The following is an 18864-nucleotide window of genomic DNA, read 5'->3' on the forward strand; positions in this document are numbered from 1 at the left end:
CCCTCCCAAAGAATGTTACTCACGGTAAATGTATTTATTTAGAGCATCAACGTGCACAGTTGAACACATACTATTATGTGTATGTGTTCTGATTTTTAAAGGACATATGTATTCTGTATAAAGGATCTATATTGTATTTACGCATACCAAGCTGGCTACTGCTGAGTAGGATTGAATAGATAGATAGAGACACTTCTATTTTGTAACTTTATGCACTTGTGTACTGCTTGTTTGTCTGTTTCTTGGATGAGCATGTGTTACTTCTATAATGATTTCCAAAGGCAAAACTATTCCCAGTGTTGGAGTTTATGTACCTTTCCCTAACCCAACTCTATAGGCCACCTTCTATCTCTTTCTTTCTGGAGTCTGTTTTCACTTATTTTCAAAAAAAAGACAAAAGAAGAGACAAATGCACATGATCAAATGACAGGAGGAGAAATTTTAAGTCTTATGAACAAAGAGCCATGTGAGTCCAAATGCCTGGGACAGGCCACTGCAGGTATGTTCTTGGTGCCCCAGGCTCTGTGTCCAGAAACCACTGTCACAAAAAAGCAGCAATCCCTTTTGGGGGCATTGGTCACTTTCTGTAGGTGCGTAACTGTCATTCTTCTCTCTGGTAACTTGTTAACTTCAGTGGTGACAATATAATAGAGAGAAGTTTGTGCACACCTATATTCCTATATTCCTATTATATTTACCGTTACATTCCTCCTGCCTAGGCATTCCTAACCCCAGGTCCGTGACACCTACCCAACCAGAGGCATGGAACTAAAAATCAGGGGTTCTATATACTTGGATGGGAAAAAATTACATCTTCATTTCCAGTAGCCTTTGATCTAAATTTAGCATTTCCTTTATTTACCAATGTGGGTAATAAAAAGTAGTACTGGTGATGAGGTCACCAATAAAAATCTTAAGTACCTTCATCCACAGACATTGCATATCTTTTGATTACATATCACTGTGTAGAAATTATAGTAATAAATACTTTATATGTTAAAAACAAAGCATATTATTACTGTTTTGCATTTAAAAATTATTTTAATAATTATTTGGCGATTTTCTGTGTTATGTATTTCAGTTCATGCATTTAAAATAATTATTCTGAGGAGGGAACCAAAGGCTTTTTACTTTATGTATTTTGAATCATTGTTCTGGGATTGAGTCCTCCCTTAGGTTTCCCCAGACTCCCAGAAGAAACCATGGTGCAAAAAGTTTATGTACACTGACCTAGCAGAAGTCAGTGGTGACAAAGATGCATCAGTACAGAGGCATGGGACACAGGCTGTGCCACTGACTCCCCATGTGACCTGAGACAACATGTTTTACCTCTGTTTTGACATCTATCAGATGTTTTCTGATTCTGTCACATCTGGTGCATTTTTTAAGCTCTTAAATTATTCTGAAATCAAGCTTAGCAGTAATCAGTCCTTACAACTGGAAAAGCACTAAGTGCAATTTTCCTTTGATTTAATGAGTACGTTAGTAATTTCCCAGTGACCACTGCTTTGAATTCTCCCAGCTTGTTAAAGAACTGATTTCTATTTCCCCCTGTGGAGGAGAGTAACACCCTTGAGGATAAATCAACAAGGCATTATTAAGCTCCTTCTAGGATGGCAGGCTACATTTCTGAAGCCCATCTTTTCCTCTCCTTATTTCCTCTGTCTGCTTCTAGCACAATAGAATCGAGCCCTCTTAGAAGAGAACACCAGTTAGTTTATCCTGCTTTATCTTTTTCTTCCAGCTTGAAAAAGACGCCCCCCCCCCACCCCGACCACAAGGGACCAGAGTTGACTTAGTGAGTGAGCTAAACCCTCTTTTGACAAGGGAAGCTTGAAAATAACTTTGCTCCCACAGTCCCGGCTGCAAGGCAGCCAGGCTCAGTGTAAGCTAAACTGGGTAGTTTTCTATCTTAAAATCCCTTGATTTAGGTTCGAACTGTCATATGTTAATTTTACTTGGTTACAGTTCTGACGACACTCATATTTTTCATTGTAGATAAAAGATGAGGTTATTTAGACATGACTAAGTGAGATCAAAGGCAATAGGCAGGGCACTGTGGCCTTTTAGAGCAGAAAGAGGCCTCCCGGATCACCTGGTCCACCCCCTTCAGTTTGGAAGGATACATGGTATGCCTGGAAGGCCCCTAGAATACCTGGATTAGGTGCTGCTCTCTCCATTCACAAGGCACTGATTTCCTCAGGATCCAGCAGGCAGCACCATGTCCAGCACATATGGTCAGTAAGTGTTGATACGTAAGCTCAGAGTGCATATGATTGTAATTGGATCATGGGTCCTACTAAACGTTTCTCCACAGAGACCCAAGTGGCTGGTGGAAGGAGCCTGAAACCAGCCAGTGAGCTTGGGCTGCTATCCCTTTCCCTTATCACTGGGTTCTCAACACAGCCCTCTGTCTCCAATACAGACAGAAGCAGGAAAGGCAACAAGCACAGGGATGGGGAAGTGTCCTGGGGCCATATGGATGACTGAAAAATGCTATTCTTTGGAGTAACGACCCTTCCCATCTGCATAGGGAAGAGAAGCCTTGTATTTATTAAGCACCTATGTAGCAGGCACGTATTGCCTCATTTATGTATTTATATGCTTTACAGAATGTATTATAAATCCTCACAAGAACCCTGGAAATGGCTTTATTTCCATTTTCCAGAGAAGAAATCGAGGCTTAAAGAAGTTAAGTGATTTTCTCAGAATCGTATAACTAAGAAATTGGGAGCTGAGATTCACAGCCAGGTCTTTCTACATTAAAGCCCATAAACTTTTTTAGCTTTTGTCTATTATGAAGCAAATAATATATGAATCCTTTTTAGTTATAAAAATGTAAAATATTACCCACCTATGTCAGATAAAACACACCCATCTCCTTTTTCTATCTTCCCCCAACCCACGGTCCTCCCCCAGGGAACCACGGTCAACAGTTTAGCCTGAGTCCTTCGAGGTATTTTGCTCTGCACACACACACACACACACACACACACACACACACACACACACACCAACACACATCCATAGACAGAGCAGAACAAACAAATCCATAAATCAAGCTCAGACCTTTTCTACTGCACTGTAGCTTCTTCATTAGGAAAGAAAAATGCTAAGTTGCAATGAACATTTACTTTTCCCTGTTTTATTGGTAGAGATAATAATTGTGATTAATATTTATTGACCACTGGCTGTGTGTCAGACCCTTCACTAAAGTGGTTTGTGTGGATCATTTTATGTGTCCTTACAGGTAGCACCCTGAGTCCCCTTTTACTTACGAGGCATTTGATACACAGAGAGTTTAAGTAGATTGCTCAGCTAAGGAGCAGAACCAAAAATCCAAGCCAAGTTCTGGCTCCAAAGCCTCTGTCCTTACCCACCACGCAGATGCTTCCATTGGCGACTGATCCCTATAGAGTCAGGGCTTGAGGGTAACAGAGTGGCTTGTTCTAATTAACTGAGATGTCATTTGGTTCCTACCGAAGGGCAGAGATGCCAGCACACAGTGTAGTGAAATGACTTCTGGACCATGTCAGTGGCCCTTGGCCAATCCCAGCAGTGCCTCCAATACTGTCTCTACAACCAACACTGCTTGCGTATGTATGCAGTGTGAGTTAATGCATGAGAAATGATGCCTGGCACAAAGCAAAGTTACGTTCCTCAGCTTATGGTTCACAGAATGCTTTCACATCAAACTGTGAGGAAAGGATGGTATAATTAATGCCCATTGTATAGCTGAGGAACTGAGGCTCGGGTTGGTGAAGTGACTTAGGCAGTGCCTCACAGCTGGTTGATGTTTGCTGCTGTGACCAGAACACACACCCTCTGACGGGAGATGGTGGCATTTCCCTGTGCTGAGCTCCTGCTGGACCTGCCTCCAGGACTGCAGGGGTCTGGTGAGGGTACTGCTTCCTTATCACCCAGAGTTTCAACAGGGATGACGGGTTCCTATTTTCAGAGTAGAGCACCCACCGCACGCCGAGATCTCAGAGGGCTTTGTTTGCTCATGCATCATCTGCATTCCCATTAACGCATGTTAATCCAGGCTGCCTGGCAAAAGGGGCCTGTGCCTCTATGGATTAAAAATGGCAAAGGAAAATTTAGCAATAGATGGTGATAATCAGCTCTCCCCGAGTTGGAAAGGTCACCCAAGCACAGGCTTGTGGAGGCCTGAATATTTTCCGTAGCACCTACCTGTCTCTTGTCTTTTCTTCTGGTCATGCCAAATAGCCCCACTTCTGTCTTTCATACAACAGGGGTTCAAGACACTTCATCACTCTGTTCATCCTCTTCTAAACGTGGTCCAGGCTGGATATTTTAGGTCTTGTGCAGTGAGGCCCAACTCTCCAGGTGAGATCTGTCCGCTAAGAGGGGAGCTGCACTATTATCTACGTTCCCCAAATTATCTTATTAGGGAAACCTAGGACTACAGCTTTTATTTATTTATTTATTTTTGAGAATCCTTAGTTAACTCCCTATTGGCTAAATGTATATTTTATCTGTACAAGCACTAAATCCTATACTATGGCTGATTCTGAATAATTTGGAGGAGTTGGTGATAAAAGAAATAGTGGGGATACTGGGATAAAACCACCTTGCAACAGGAGGCTTCAAAACAGCTAGGGAGAAAAAGGCTGAAGGGTATTGTTCTTACCCTGTCCTTTTTTCTGCCACATTTTCTTCTCTTATTAAAAGGAAGACCCAATAAATAAATAAATAAATATTTAAAAAAAAAAAAAAAGAAAAGAAAAAGCAAGCAAGCAAACAAACAAAAACCCCCAAAACGAAAAATGAGGAAGTGGAATTTCCTAAATTTTGACCTGGGTCAAAAAGATCTAACATCTCAAATCCTTAGCAGGATGTGCGACACCCACCATCGCTTACACAGTACTGGCCCTCAGGGCCCTTTCTCTTTCCTGTCTCAGGAGCTCAAACATGACCAGGAAGATCTTCACAAACACCAGGGAGCGGTGGAGGCAGCAGAACGTCAACAGCGCCTTTGCCAAGCTGAGGAAGCTCATCCCCACTCACCCTCCAGACAAAAAGCTGAGCAAAAATGAAACACTTCGCCTGGCAATGAGGTACATCAACTTCTTGGTCAAGGTCTTGGGGGAGCAAACCCTGCAGCAAACAGGAGTGGCTGCTCAGGGAAACATTCTGGGACTCTTCCCCCAAGGATCCCACCTGCCGGACAGGACTCTACTCGATGACTACCAGGTCCCTTCACTTGACCCAAGCCACAACATTGCGTAGTGGGGCTCCGGCTGTCATCACCCAGGGCAGCCCTTGCTCTGAAGCCACTGGCTGTTGACAGCCTTTTGCATGTTCCAGTGTCAACTTGATGAATAATTTGTGAGGAATACACTTACGCTTCACAGGAGGTGGCTCAGGGACAGCTGCAGGGAGCCAGACAGAGGCCATGAGGAAGATGGCTTTGGAGTCTGCTACCCCGGAGCTCCAGACAGAGCAGCCTGCCTCTATTTTATGTATCCAGGATCTGCATAAGATATTGTTTGGGAGGGGGGAAGTGTAAGTGAAAAACAGGCTTGGAAATCACTGTTTTACTCAGTATGTTTTCAATTATAAGGAAGGAGTTTTCCCATAACAGATCTCAAATGGATGAGTAGAAAATGCTTCCCTCAGAACACATTTTACAGTTTGTTTTGAAAAATGAGGTATATGTGATCGAGGGTGAACAAAATAAGGTTGATAAATATGAAGAGAGCCCTCACAGAAACCAACCTGGAGACTTGTGGAAACGTGAGGAGACCCTTCTCACACGTGAGGATTACAGGAACATAGCAGATACATGTGGAAGAGCTCTGCATCCTTTATCCCTGTGGAAATATGAAGTATTACCTGCATTGAACCATTTATATCTTTGTTATCTCTAAAGCTGAATGGTGGATTATATCTGTTAGAGAAAAGGACTTGATAATTTATGAATGAGAGTTCATAGTTTTCTTATGAAAAACAGGTAGCAAAAATAGGTTATCTAACCCCTTAGTTGCACATTTCAGACATTAAAACGTTTAATTCAGCCCAAGTTCCTGCTGATTTAAGACCTATTAAATTCAAATATAATTATGAAAATCCAAACACACCATTTAACGACTCATTTAACAGAGAGCTTAGTTTAAACAAAAGATCTAGAGTAGACAATAGGAATGTAATACCAGACTTTAATGAATTAATGAATTTGTCATTTGTCTCCTTCGCTATGGAGCATTAGCTCACTCTTACGCTAGGAGGGGTGGTACCCACTAGTCAACGAAACAGTGTGGATCTGGCAGAACTACTCACAACCACGTGCCCCCAATGATTGGATTCAAAGACGGATTCAAGGATGAATCCCATAGCTGAGCCCAGAATACAAATAATGTCATTTGATTGTCTCTGGGACATGTTATTACCCTAAAGTTCTTGACAGTACATTGGTTTCAAAACCTTCCGAAGCACAGGTAGGAAATTGACGGATTTGCAGTTATGGGTTTCCAGTGTATACATAATAGAGGAATTTAAATTTCCTGTGACTCTAGAAAGAAGGTATTGATTTATGGAAGGTTGAAGTAAGCCTGTTTGGTTTGGTGATCAGAAAAAAAGCTAGATGTGGCTCCCCCAAAATCTCATTCCACCCAAATAACAAGGTTGTAATGCCATTAACATCTACACAGCATTCCCACTCATAGCCCAAAGCATTTATCCAATGCAATATGTTTTCCTTCTAGGTCCTTTCTTTCTTTCTTTCTTTTTTTTTTTAAGATTTTATTTATTTGAGAAAGGGTGAGAGAGCATGAGAGGGGAGAAGGTGAGAGGGAGAAGCAGACTCCCCATGGAGCTGGGAGCCTGATGTGGGACTCGGTCCCGGGCCTCCGGGATCATGACCTGAGCTGAAGGCAGTTGCCCAACCAACTGAGCCACCCAGGCGCCCCTAGGTCCTTTCTTTAAACTGTGTTTTGTATACTTCCCTATGGACCCAGAATAGTCCGGGGAAACACATATGCACAGAGACTAAGGGACTTCCTCCACATGTGCATTTCTTGCTCATGAGGTTATATGGACTTAAATTTGTCCCCAAACTACCAACCAATAGTATATCTCAAAGCTTTGATGACAATTGTCAATTGAATAACATTACTTACTCTCTCATCTGGCATTAAATCAAAATACCACTTTTGACAGTGTTTTTTTATATTAGCTTCCTATTAACATGTTGCTGAGGAGGGCACAGAGGACCTCTTTTCCTGAATGCAGGATTTTACTGTTCTTCTCAGAATTCAGGCCCTTTTCTGCTGTTGGAGCCATGCCTGTGAGTATAGAGTGCCTTTCCACTGAAGTGTAAGAGAGTGCTCCTGAAAAGTTATGAGGAGATTGAGTTATCATTAAACTATATGAGGGGGATAATGATTTAAAGAAACCCTGCAGGAAATTCCCTTGATAAATGAATAAACACTTAAAATATTACTTGATGTAATTCACCTCTTAAATTATTCTGCAAGCTTTGATTTTGGTATATCATGTTGTGTGGGGTTAAAGTGACTGTCAAAAGGAACTGTAGGAACACATGGATCAAAACCTTTGGCAGTATCCCTAAGACTGGAAGCGAATTCAAACATTACTCTGTGGTCTTCCTTGGTATCTTATACTCAAGGCTTGGTGATTGCAGTGGTAAGAATTTTCCATTAAAACACATTCTAGTTTGTGTTTACATATCTACTGATGGTACATATCTTTTTGGATTATCGGAACCCAACAAAAAAGTGTAGGTGGATTATATCATCTATGCTACTCTGTTACTTGAAAAAAAATATGTTTGGTCTGCTATGGACACTACTAGAAACTTCTGGAAACCAGATATAAACAGGGTGCTTGATTTATATCAATCATGAGATTGGCTAGTTTTACTCCTCATTTTATAGAGAAGAAAATAGGTCCAGAGTGTTATGAAGTGACTTTCCAGAGGTCCCATGGACAATTAATGGAAACTCAAGACATGGGTGTCTGATTTCTTGACCCAGTGTCCAAACTTTCTACAGCTCTGTTCAACCTCTAAGTTTTTTAGGATTGAAAACAGATAAGAGCCTTATTGTTATGCTTACCTCTTTTTAACGGAGTTCAGTAATCTTCATATGCTTTTTTATTGAAGTTGATTTATTGTGCTTTATAGAATGTGATTAGATGTATTAACCAAAGATCTTTTTATTGATGTGTTTTATGAGTTTTTAACCATTGAATTTGCCATTTAACTATTAATTTATTGCAAATAAATTATTTAAGAAAAGAAATTATTCTTAACAAAAAGAATTTCATCAATTTACTAAGCTTTTCCACCTATTCTCTCCAGCCTCACAACCACTGTTCTGGCTTTGACCCCCTCCCTCACCATTGTCTTTAATCTAGAAAAAAATCTAACATGCCCTGGTTAATCTTTCTTTTCTCTCTCTCTCTCTCTTTACCTCTGGCTCTCTCTTCATTTCACCTTACACACAGCTCCCTCACTATCCTCAAACCACAGCTGGGATCAGATCACTCCCTAGCTATTAAACCTTCAGCGTCTTGTGTACATGCTAATGAAACTACCTCATTTGATGGTCCCCAGACGTGTTCCACTTCTTAATATCTCTGACTTTTCTCTTGTGATTCCACTCGCAGGCATGAATGTTCCCATTCTCGTTCTACTCACCCTTCCACCTGCACCAGATTCCACTCAATACCATCCTTCATGACTGATCTTCAACACCACTCCTTCACAAAGCTGGACTCCTCTTAAAACCATCTCTTACATGAAGTCCTCCTAGATTTCCACCATTCAACTGGAACTCTCCTTTCTTAGAATTCCCTTTTGTGCATCGTGACCCTTACTTCTTTTACTCTAGGTTACAGACTTCTGTGTGTATTCTGTCCCCCTTCTCCAGTAAGCTAAGTTCTCCTAAGGAGAGAGATGGTTTCTAACATTTACTCCTCAGAACAGCCCTGCAAGAGACCTCACTTTCAAAAAGAGAAAACTGTATCAAGACTGCCTCTGTTAAGAATAATCCTCTATCCTCCCCTAAAAGAGGACATTGAAAAGAAATTTGAACAGGCTGTGTTTTCCTGAGAAACCCAAAGTCTAATGCTCTTCTTAACACTTTGTTTCTCATTTCTATTCAATGTGCCCCTGACAGCACCTGCCTTAGGAGGTTTCCCCACCTAAGAATGGCTTGAGATGGCCAAAATATGTAAAAGTTATGCACAATTGGCTTTGTCCTTAAAAAGGCAAAAGATGAAAGGAGTCTGGGAGAATGGACAGCTTAACTGCTGACCCACAGGCCAAAGGTTAGTTAAAAGTCACATCCTTAAATAAAAAGGTCAAAGATAAGGAGGGAATCTAAAAGTCCAATGGCCATGCAAAGCAAGGGATTTAAAGTGGCAGGTGTTAGAAAGGAAGGCCAAGGAATGAATGCACTCAAAGGACTGCAGGAAGCCAGGGGCACAGTCTCCTAAAACCACTTTTGCTTCTGGTACTGTTTGGTTTACCAGAAATAGGGAAATGTTCTGTCTTATTTTCTCTTTCTTGCTAATGACCTATCACAAAGAGATCTTAAAGAGCACTCAATTTTAACATAAATATACATAAATTTAACTAGGTTTGTAATCTGCCAAATAAATTTAACAATTTAACTTCCAGAGCTCAAGAATTTCCTGGTAGTCAAGTGAAGCAAACTGTTGAATTGCCTTTTCTGGATAACTCTGACAAAACAGGATTATCAGCCAGTATGTTCAGACGCTTGGACCCAAGTAATCATCCTTGTAGGAACCTATCATAAAGAGTTAATTGGAATTACGGTCAGAGACGTAAGTACATGGATCTCTACTTCAGGATTTTACAATATACGAAAAATCATAATAATAAGAGTAAGAGCTCAGATTCTTGGGGTGCTTCCTGTATACCAGGCACTGAGCCAAGAGCTTCCAAGGTATCAGCTCACTTAATCTTCATAACAATGTTGTATTGTTAACATTATATTAATGGTGTATGGTGTTCTCACTTCACAGAGGAGGAAATTGAAGTTTAGGAGATTATTTATCTTGCTCAATTTTCCACTGCAGAGTCAGAATTTGACTCTCAGTCATTTTTACTCAAAACTACTGCTTTTCACAGATTTTTTTTGCAACAAAATTCTTAATTCCCTTTTATTTTTAAATTTAAAAAATTTATTACCTTTTTCTAATTGAAGTATATTTGACTTGTTGCATTAGTTTCAGGTGTGGGAATTCTTTTTGCTTTTTTTTTTTTATTTAAATTTAAATTATTTAACATATACTGTATTATTTGTTTCCGGGATAGAATTTAATGACTCATCAGTTGCTTATAACACCCAGCATGCATCACATCACGCGCTCTCTTTAATACCCATCATCCATTTACCCATCCCCTTACTCACTGCCCCTCCAGCAACTCTCAGTTTGTTTACTATAATTAAGAGTCTATTATAGTTTGCCTCCCTCTCTATTTTTGTCTTATTTTATTTTTCCTTCTCTTTCCCTGTGTTCACTTGTTTTGTTTCTTAAATTCTACATATGAATGAAATCATATGGTATTTGTCTTTCTCTGACTGACTTATTTCACTAGCATAACACGCTCTAATTCCATCCATGTCATTGCAAATGGCAGGGTTCCATTGTTTTTGATGGCTGAGTAATATTCCATTGTGTGTGTGTGTGTGTGTGTGTGTGTGTGTGTGTGGGCATGCATGCACAGGTGGGAAATCTACTCCACATCTACTGTCCTTCTGGTTTTAGCTTCTCTGGAGTTGAGGAGGAAGGAGGGTCTAAGGAAACAGATAATGTTTTTCTTCACTGGGTATGAGATTGCATTCTCTTCCTATATTCAGTTTTGACTGTTGGTATCAATTCTTTTTAACTGGTGATACAAGTCCCAGGTTTAGAAACACTGTGGAACAGCAGAGAATTAAATCTCTTGGATTCAGCAAGACTCTGCCTTGCACATAGTCTTATGGCCACTGTGATCCTTTACCCAGTTTTGGAGAAGTGGAGGGCTGTGGTGAATATTTAGCATCTGTTCCAGTAGTCTGATCACTTCAGGGAATTTTTTGTATCATTCACTAAATAATCCAACAAACTTTATGGTGTGTGTATGTGTGCACATGTTCTCTTTCTACCAATACAATACACCCGAGAGTGCACAATTGTCAGCAATTGGGAAGCACGAACCCCGTCATACCTCACTACAGAAAGAATGGATTTTGAAGGATTTAAAAAAATGAGACAATGGTGACTGGAAAATATGTCGAAGGGGATGGGCTAATCAGTTACACGAGACTCTTGGGTCTCTAAGAAAAGTTTGGAGGTTGTCATATCAGTGACATCTTTTGGCCTGCCCTTTGACTCCATTCAGTTTGGACCAATAAGTAACTAGACAAGGTTAAAGCTGAAGCTCTGTTGGCCTGAGATCCAGTTTCTTGGTGGCTCTTTAACAGTCTACCCAAGGAGGTAGAGGTTGTCACAGAGATCACAAAATGAACCAGATCCCACGGGAAGGAACCAGGGGGAGGAACTGCAGCCAGGTGTCCTGGGATGTCCCCAATCTTATCACAGGGCATGGTAATATTCACTTTTTAAAAACATTTTAAAATTAAAATTTAAAAATATTTTAAAATCACAGAGAGAGAGAGAGAGAGAGAGAGAGAGAGAGAGATCACAAGTAGGCAGAGAGGCAGGCGGGGGGGGAAGCAGAGTCCCTGCCGAACAGAGAGCCCGATGCAGAGAGCTCGATGTGGGGCTTGATCCCAAGACCCTGAGATCATGACCCGAGCTGAAGGCAGAGGCTCAACCCACTGAGCCACCCAGGCGCCCCTCACACGGTAATATTCTAGATGGGACAGAATATTACTATGCCTGTTAGACAGAGGATCAGAGACTTTCCAGGCAAAAACTGGATACATGTTTAGCTTTTAAACAGTATGTGAGAGGAGAGCCCCAAATGTTCTCTGAATTTACTCTCCTGGCATGAGGGCACAAGTAGATTTAAAAAGGAGAGGAGATGGCGACTGAGAACAAAACAATCAAATAAACAAGAAAATATAGTGTTTGCCAAATTGAGATCTGAATCTTCTAAAAAGCTTTTTTTTTTTTGCTTGGAGCCCAAATTTAGGCAAACATATTTTAAAATATTTTGGAGTAAAAATTAGTTTTCAGGAAATAGTCATGTGCATAGTTGAAAAGAGAACTTTCTAAGCAAAACTTTAAAAATACAAAATTTCCAAGGCATAAACATTTTCCCCCCAGCACTTCTGTTTAAAGAATGAATGTGTGAGTGTTACCCAGTGAGATAAAATGTTTAAGTAGATGAGCGAAATGTGTAAAAAGTTAAAAAGCTATACATTTTATCCTCGTAGCTGTAAGTATACTAAAATAAAATGGTCTCAATTCAACTGCCATATTTTTATAAATTGATAAGGTGTTTTAAAATCTATAGTTCTTAAATTATAGTCTTTAAAAGTAATGTTTTTAAAGATAGAATTGAGATAATAGGGGAAATACAGTAATATGCCCAGGAAATAGTTATCAAAAAGTCACTTCCCAAAGCTATATTTTTTAGTAAGTAGGCTCCATGCCCAATGTGGGGATTGAACTCAACACCCTGAGATTAAGAGTTCCCTCCTCTACCAACTAGCAAGCCAGACACCCCTCGAATGTTATTTTCTAAAGAAAAAAAAAAAAAAAACAGAACAAAACAAAAAGGAGAGTGGGAGTGGAGTTAGTAACAGCATTATTTTTCCTTTAAAAAATATTATTAACGGGGCGCCTGGGTGGCTCAGTGGGTTAAAGCCTCTGCCTTTGGCTCAGGTCATGATCTCAGGGTCCTGGGATCAAGCCCCACATCGGGCTCTCTGCTCAGCAGGGAGCCTGCTTCCCCCTCTCCCTCTGCCTGCCTCTCTGCCTACTTGTGATCTCTGTCTCTCCAATAAATAAATAAAATCTTTAAAAAAAAATTATTAAGCTCTGTGAAAGACAATGTCAAGAATAGGAGAAGACAAGCCACAGATTGGGAAAAAAATATTTTCAAAAGATGTATCTGATAAAAGATTATTATCCAAAATATATAAAGAACTCAATGAGAAGAGAACAAAAAACCCAATTAAAAAATTGGCCAAAGACCTTAATATACACCTCACCAAAGGAGATATACAGAGGACAAACAAGCCTATGGAAAAACGCTCCACATCATATGTCATCAGGAAAAGGCAAACTGAAACAACGAGATACCACTACACACCAATTAGGACAGTTGAAATCTGGGTCACTGACAACATCAAATGCTGGAGAGCACGGGGAGCAGCAGGAACTCTCGTAAGTTGCTGGTGAAAATGCAAAATAGTAGAGCTGCTTTGGATGACAGTTTGGCAATTTCTTATAAAACAAAGGATATCCTTCCATACCATCCAGCAATTGCACTCCTCGGTTTTTACCCAAAGGTGCTGAAAACTTATGTCCACACAGATACCTTCACACAGATGTTTATAGCAACTTTATTTATAATTGCCCAAACTTGGAAGTAACCGAGATATCTTTTAGTAGATGAATAGATAAATAAACTGTAGCACATCTAGACAAAGTAATATTGTTCAGTAGTAAAAGGAGATGAGCTATCAAGCCATGAAAAGACATAGAGGAAACTTAAATGCGCATCACTAAATGAAGTAAGCCAACCTGAAAAGTCTACATGCTGTATGATTCCAACTACATGACATTCTGGAAAAGGCAAAACTATGGAGACAGTTAAAAGATCAGTGATTGCCAGAATTGGGAGAGGGTAGGATAAATAGGGAGAACACAAAGGATTTTTAAGGCAGTGAAATTATTCTGTATGATATTATAATGATGAATACATGTTATTATACATTTTTTCCTCCAGTAGAAATTTTTTTTTAAGATTTATTTATTTATTTGACAGACAGAGATCACAAGGAGGCTGAGAGGCAGGCAGAGAGAGGGGAGGGGGGAAGAAGGCTCCCTGCGGAGCAGAGAGCCCGATGTGGGGCTCGATCCCAGGACCCTGGGATCATGACCTGAGCCAAAGGCAGAGGCTTTAACCCACTGAGCCACCCAGGCGCCCCCCTCCAGCAGAAATTTTTTAAAGATTGTATGCATGTATGTATGTATGTATGTATGTATTTAGAGTGTGAGTGGGGGGGAGGGGCAGAGGGAGAGGGAAAGAGAATCTCCAGCAGACTACATGCTGTGTGCGGAGCCCAAGAGGGAGTGTGGGGGGGGCCTCAATCTCATGACTCTGAGATCATGATTGGAGCCAAAAACCAAGAGTCAGGTGCTTAATGGACTGATCCACCTAGTGCCCCTCCTGGTAGAAATTTTATTCAGGATGCCAACATATAACATCAACAAAAACTAGATTTTTAAAATCAGTAACATTTATTTGTGTGAGTTTATGTAATATCTAGTTAAAATTAATCAATGATAACAAAGACGCTGTTTTAGTGAATATAAAATTCGAATTTTTAAAAATTCCAGTATAGTTAACATACAGTATTATATTAGTTTCAGCTGTACAATACAGTGATTCAACAGTTCTGTAGATCACTCAGGGTTCATCATAAGTGTACTTACTGTTAATCCCCTTCACCTGAGTTTAGGATCCTCCTATATCGCCGCCTTCCATATGTCATTATACATTTTATCAAAACCCTTAGACTGTACAACACCAGGAGTGAACCATTATCTTTTAACTAATTTATCTGTATCTTTGTGCAAATACAACTGTATATTCTCATTTCCTTCTTTCTTATACCACCATCCTTTCTTTCTTAACACTATAGCCTGGAGATCTTCTAATACCATAGAGAACTTTCTCACTCTTGTTAACATCTGCTTGTATTATATCATAAGAATGTACCTTAGTTACTGAGGGACACTGGAATTTTCCCAGCCTTTTGCTGATGCTAACAATACTGCAGGGAATAGCAATGAATAGCCTTCAATACACAGGATTTCCCGTTTATAGATCTATCTGTAGGATAAGTGCACTCTTAACAGCAATGTGTGGGAATTCTTGTTTCCACAGTCAACTATAGAGCATGCTGACAACTGCTAGGATACTTGCCAATCTGATAGGTGAAAACGTTATCTCAATGCAATTTTAAATTGCATTTTTCTTTTTATGAGTGAGGCTGACATCATATACTTATGAGTCATTTGTGTGTTTGTGGACTGTCTTTAGATATTTTTACCTTTTCTTTCTGTTGGGTTGTTGGTTTTCTTTCCAATTTCTAAAAGCTCTTTATATATGAAGGAAATCAACCCTTTTCCTGAATAACAAATATCCCCACCCCCCATATTTTACTTGTCTTATGACTTTGTTTATGGTATTCATTTGCCATGTATAAGAATTTGATTTTTGTGTTATACAATTTATCAATTTTTTGGTTCTGGATTTCTAGTCATAGTTAGAAAGACTTCCTTCATTCTGAGGGTTTTGTCTTTTTTTTTTTTAAGATTTTATTTATTTATTTGACAGACAGAGATCACAGGCAGGCAGAGAAGCAGGCAGAGAGAGAGGAGGAAGCAGGGTCCCTGCTGAGCAGAGCGCCCGATGCGGGGCTCGATCCCAGGACCCTGGGATCATGACCTGAGCCGAAGGCAGAGGCTTTAACCCACTGAGCCACCCAGGCACCCCAGGGTTTTGTCTTTTTGAACCCACTTTAAAATCTTGCTGTGAGGCCCCATTTTTGAGATTTCTGAGGCAAGAAATGGTGGTGGTGGGATGCTGAGTATTTCCTCCCCTATAATACAAAGGACTTATTAAAATATTGAAAATTACATATTTCAAATAAATTCAAATAGATAAAATTGCTCCCTCACCAACTTCTAAATTTGGCTCTAATAAAAAGAAGTTTCAAAAGCTTGCTTCCTGGAACTCTGACACAAGAAAGTGGGGGACCAGGGCACACCAGGTCTGAGATAGATTGGCCCCCTCTATCCTAATGTGGCAGAGCTAGGAGGACACACACTCCTGGGCAGGAAGAAAAAGAAACATCCAAGAGGCGAAACAAAAAGGAAAGGAAGGAAAAAAAGACAAGAACTAAAAGTTCAGAAGAATAATTTTCTCAAAACTTTGGTCTCCAGAAAGGGAGAGCTGGGTAAGAGAGGAATTAAAGTCTGCTACTGCCTGGTTCCCCCAGTGTGACTGGGTCCCTGCAAAGCTGTGTTCATGATGAAGGGCTGTCTGACAGGGGCTGTCATTGCAGAGAAACTGGCGGCGGGGGGGTGGGGGGGCAGATAAATACCTTGACCTCTTTTCCTCCTGCTACCCTCTGCTCTGCTACTGCTTTCTATTTGTAAACCCAACCAGAAGTCTGAGAGTAGAGAGGCCAGAGTGATGGAGGCTGAGGTTTGTATAAATCTGCCTCCTGGGGCATAGAGAAAAGCATTTTTCACTGCCCTGCCCCCCCACCCCAAATAAGGGCCAGGAAATACATTTTAATGAAAGGTTTTTGGTATCTATTGAAATTGGTATGGGATATATAATATTAATATACTTCCTTGCATTGTTTGGAGAAGTCTTTACTTGGTCATGATATATAAATATGTGATTTCATATACTCTCAAATTATGTTCCCAATCTCTATCTTGACCATGATGTAAAATATCCCTGAAAAAAACAGACTCATAAAAGTAATTTTTACTAAAATGTGCATGGGAAGGCAGAGCATCTTGTCTGACTACGGACACCTTGCGCCACTTCCTTTTATGCCGTCAACCACTCTGTCTATGGAAGAGAGGTATCAAGTGCAATTGTTTCAACCCACAACCCGAGGGAAACATGGGCTGTCAAGAGTCAGTGAGCTTCTCTGGCTTCCCCTGATCACCTTCTTACCCTTTCCTCAGGACCGTAGGCCTTCAAACGCCCATCTCACACTCAGGGTATTCTGCAAGCTCACTTTGGCCCCTAGCACATAGAAATTATTTTCCTACCTACCTCCCTAGACTAAATTTTTTCCCTCAGTGCCAGAGCTCCTGAGTCCTCTCTGAGAGACAGAATGGCTCTAGGCTCCTGGAGGAAAGATGTTCCATCCCAGAAATTGAGAAGGAAAGGTGTATTGGCCCAAAGATGGGGGAGACAAAGCAGAGAAAAGTCAGCTTTTGGGACTAGTAAACTCTCTGCAGTGTGTTTGAAGATTATGATACCCCTACATTGACATAAAAACAGACCTGAGTATGGCAAGGTGGGGATGGGGAAAGGATGTATAAACACTTCAAGGAAAAGTCATTAATATCCATCAAGAGCCCATTATGTGCCAGGCATTTTATAAATGCCGTCTTTGAGACTAATAACCATTCAATGGCAGTGTTGGTTCCGGTTTACAGTTGGAGGAATTGTGGCTTAAAAGAGTCTAAAAGACAAAGCTGAGATCACACAGTGATCTACTGCACACCCATAAATGATCTGGAGTAGAGAAAGGTGCCCTCAGTCAGAAAGTTTCCTGGCTTCCCTTTTTACAACAAGTCGATTGTTGAGTTTTTCTTCTGAGGCTCCTAAGCACACATTACCCAAAGGCCTAACAGCTACCACCACCTCGCTTCTCCCCCTCCCTTCTTTTCCAGAAATAAAGGATACAGACAGGAGTCCAATTCAGAAAGTACTGAAATCAAGCATCCAATGAACTTTGTTTCCTACAAGTAAACCCCTTATCAGTCTCTTGCAGAGATTCTAAAAACGCTTATCTCGATAGACCAGATTATGGGGCTGACCCACTCTCAATGCTGAGTAGGAATCAAACAGGCATTCTCTTCTGTCAGCAACTCCGGCTTTGCCAATCCAGATAAATCAATTAATGGGATGCAGAGCTGCTGTCTTGCCTTTCTCTTCCCAATGCCTACCTCCCCAAAGTCCCCCGGACTCCTCAGTGCCCTGTTTAATACCATCTAAGAGTCCTTATTTACAAGAGGGCTTGTGCAGGTGCAAGCTTTCAGGCCAGCAGCCCAGGACCAATTGTCTCCCCTCCCCTTGCAAGCTCCAGGCTCCCCTCTTTGTGAGATACTTTTGTTTCCTCTGCTTTTCACACCAAAGACGTCCCTCAGCAGCTAATCTAATCGGATTATGCTAATTTGTACTTCATGAACCTCAGCGGCATCACTAGATCTGCAGAGGGCTAAGGCCAGGAAGAGAGGGACAACGACTTTGTTGGTAAACCTACCCCCAAAAAAGTGCAAAAAGAAAGCACGTCCTGTGTTTAGCCACACAAAGCTGCTACTCTGGAAAGCCCACAGAGCTCTTGACAATTTAGAGTGCTCAGAAGTCTCTGTGTTCAGAATAGAAAAGGCAGCGAGCGCAGAGAAGGCAACAATAAGGACCACAACGACAAGGCTGTTTTCCCCTCATAAAGAAAGGCTCCTCGTCTTTCTTTCATCCACTTTACTCATATTTACCTTTTTGGCTAATCAATATAAAAATTCAGAAGCCGAAGCTGGGTGGTACCGTTCAACAAACACTTATTGGATCCTACTACTCATTAAGGATGATGCTTTGTGCTATGGGCTGGACAAAAGTGTCTAAGACTTTGTACTTGCCTTTCAGAGTTTACACTCAGGTAGGGAAAGAAATCCAGGTACAGAAAGTAGGAAACACCTCGGTGTGGGGATTGCAATTCTTCCATTTGATTTTCTCTGCCTCATGCTTGATGACATCTTCCACAGTCTTCCACAGATTATTTAAAAATGACTTAGGTTCTGGGGCATCTGTGTGGCTCAGGCCGGTAAGCTTCTGCCTTGAGCTCTGGTCATGATCCCAGGGTCCTGGGGTCCAGGCACGTGTTGGGCTCCCTGCTCAGTGGAGTCTGCTTCTCC

The 18864-nt window shown here is 40.9% G+C and overlaps 1 protein-coding gene across 1 annotated transcript; it reads left to right on the top strand.

Moving 5' to 3' along the window:
- The first annotated feature begins 4908 nt into the window (after positions 1–4908).
- Positions 4909–5253, top strand: LOC111145456 (TAL bHLH transcription factor 2). Its single transcript, XM_022500352.1, has one exon. It carries the CDS (start codon positions 4936–4938, stop codon positions 5251–5253), a length of 318 nt encoding a protein of 105 aa, XP_022356060.1. The 5' UTR covers positions 4909–4935.
- The last annotated feature ends 13611 nt before the right edge of the window (positions 5254–18864 follow it).

This window comes from Enhydra lutris, unplaced genomic scaffold (assembly GCF_002288905.1).
Source record: "Enhydra lutris kenyoni isolate GAN:26980312 unplaced genomic scaffold, ASM228890v2 scaffoldscaffold13, whole genome shotgun sequence".
NCBI classification, from domain to species: Eukaryota; Metazoa; Chordata; class Mammalia; order Carnivora; family Mustelidae; genus Enhydra; species Enhydra lutris.

Excerpts from the sequence above, each read along its gene's own strand:
- LOC111145456 (XM_022500352.1), top strand. The coding sequence starts at position 4,936 with ATGACCAGGAAGATCTTCACAAACACCAGGGAGCGGTGGAGGCAGCAG.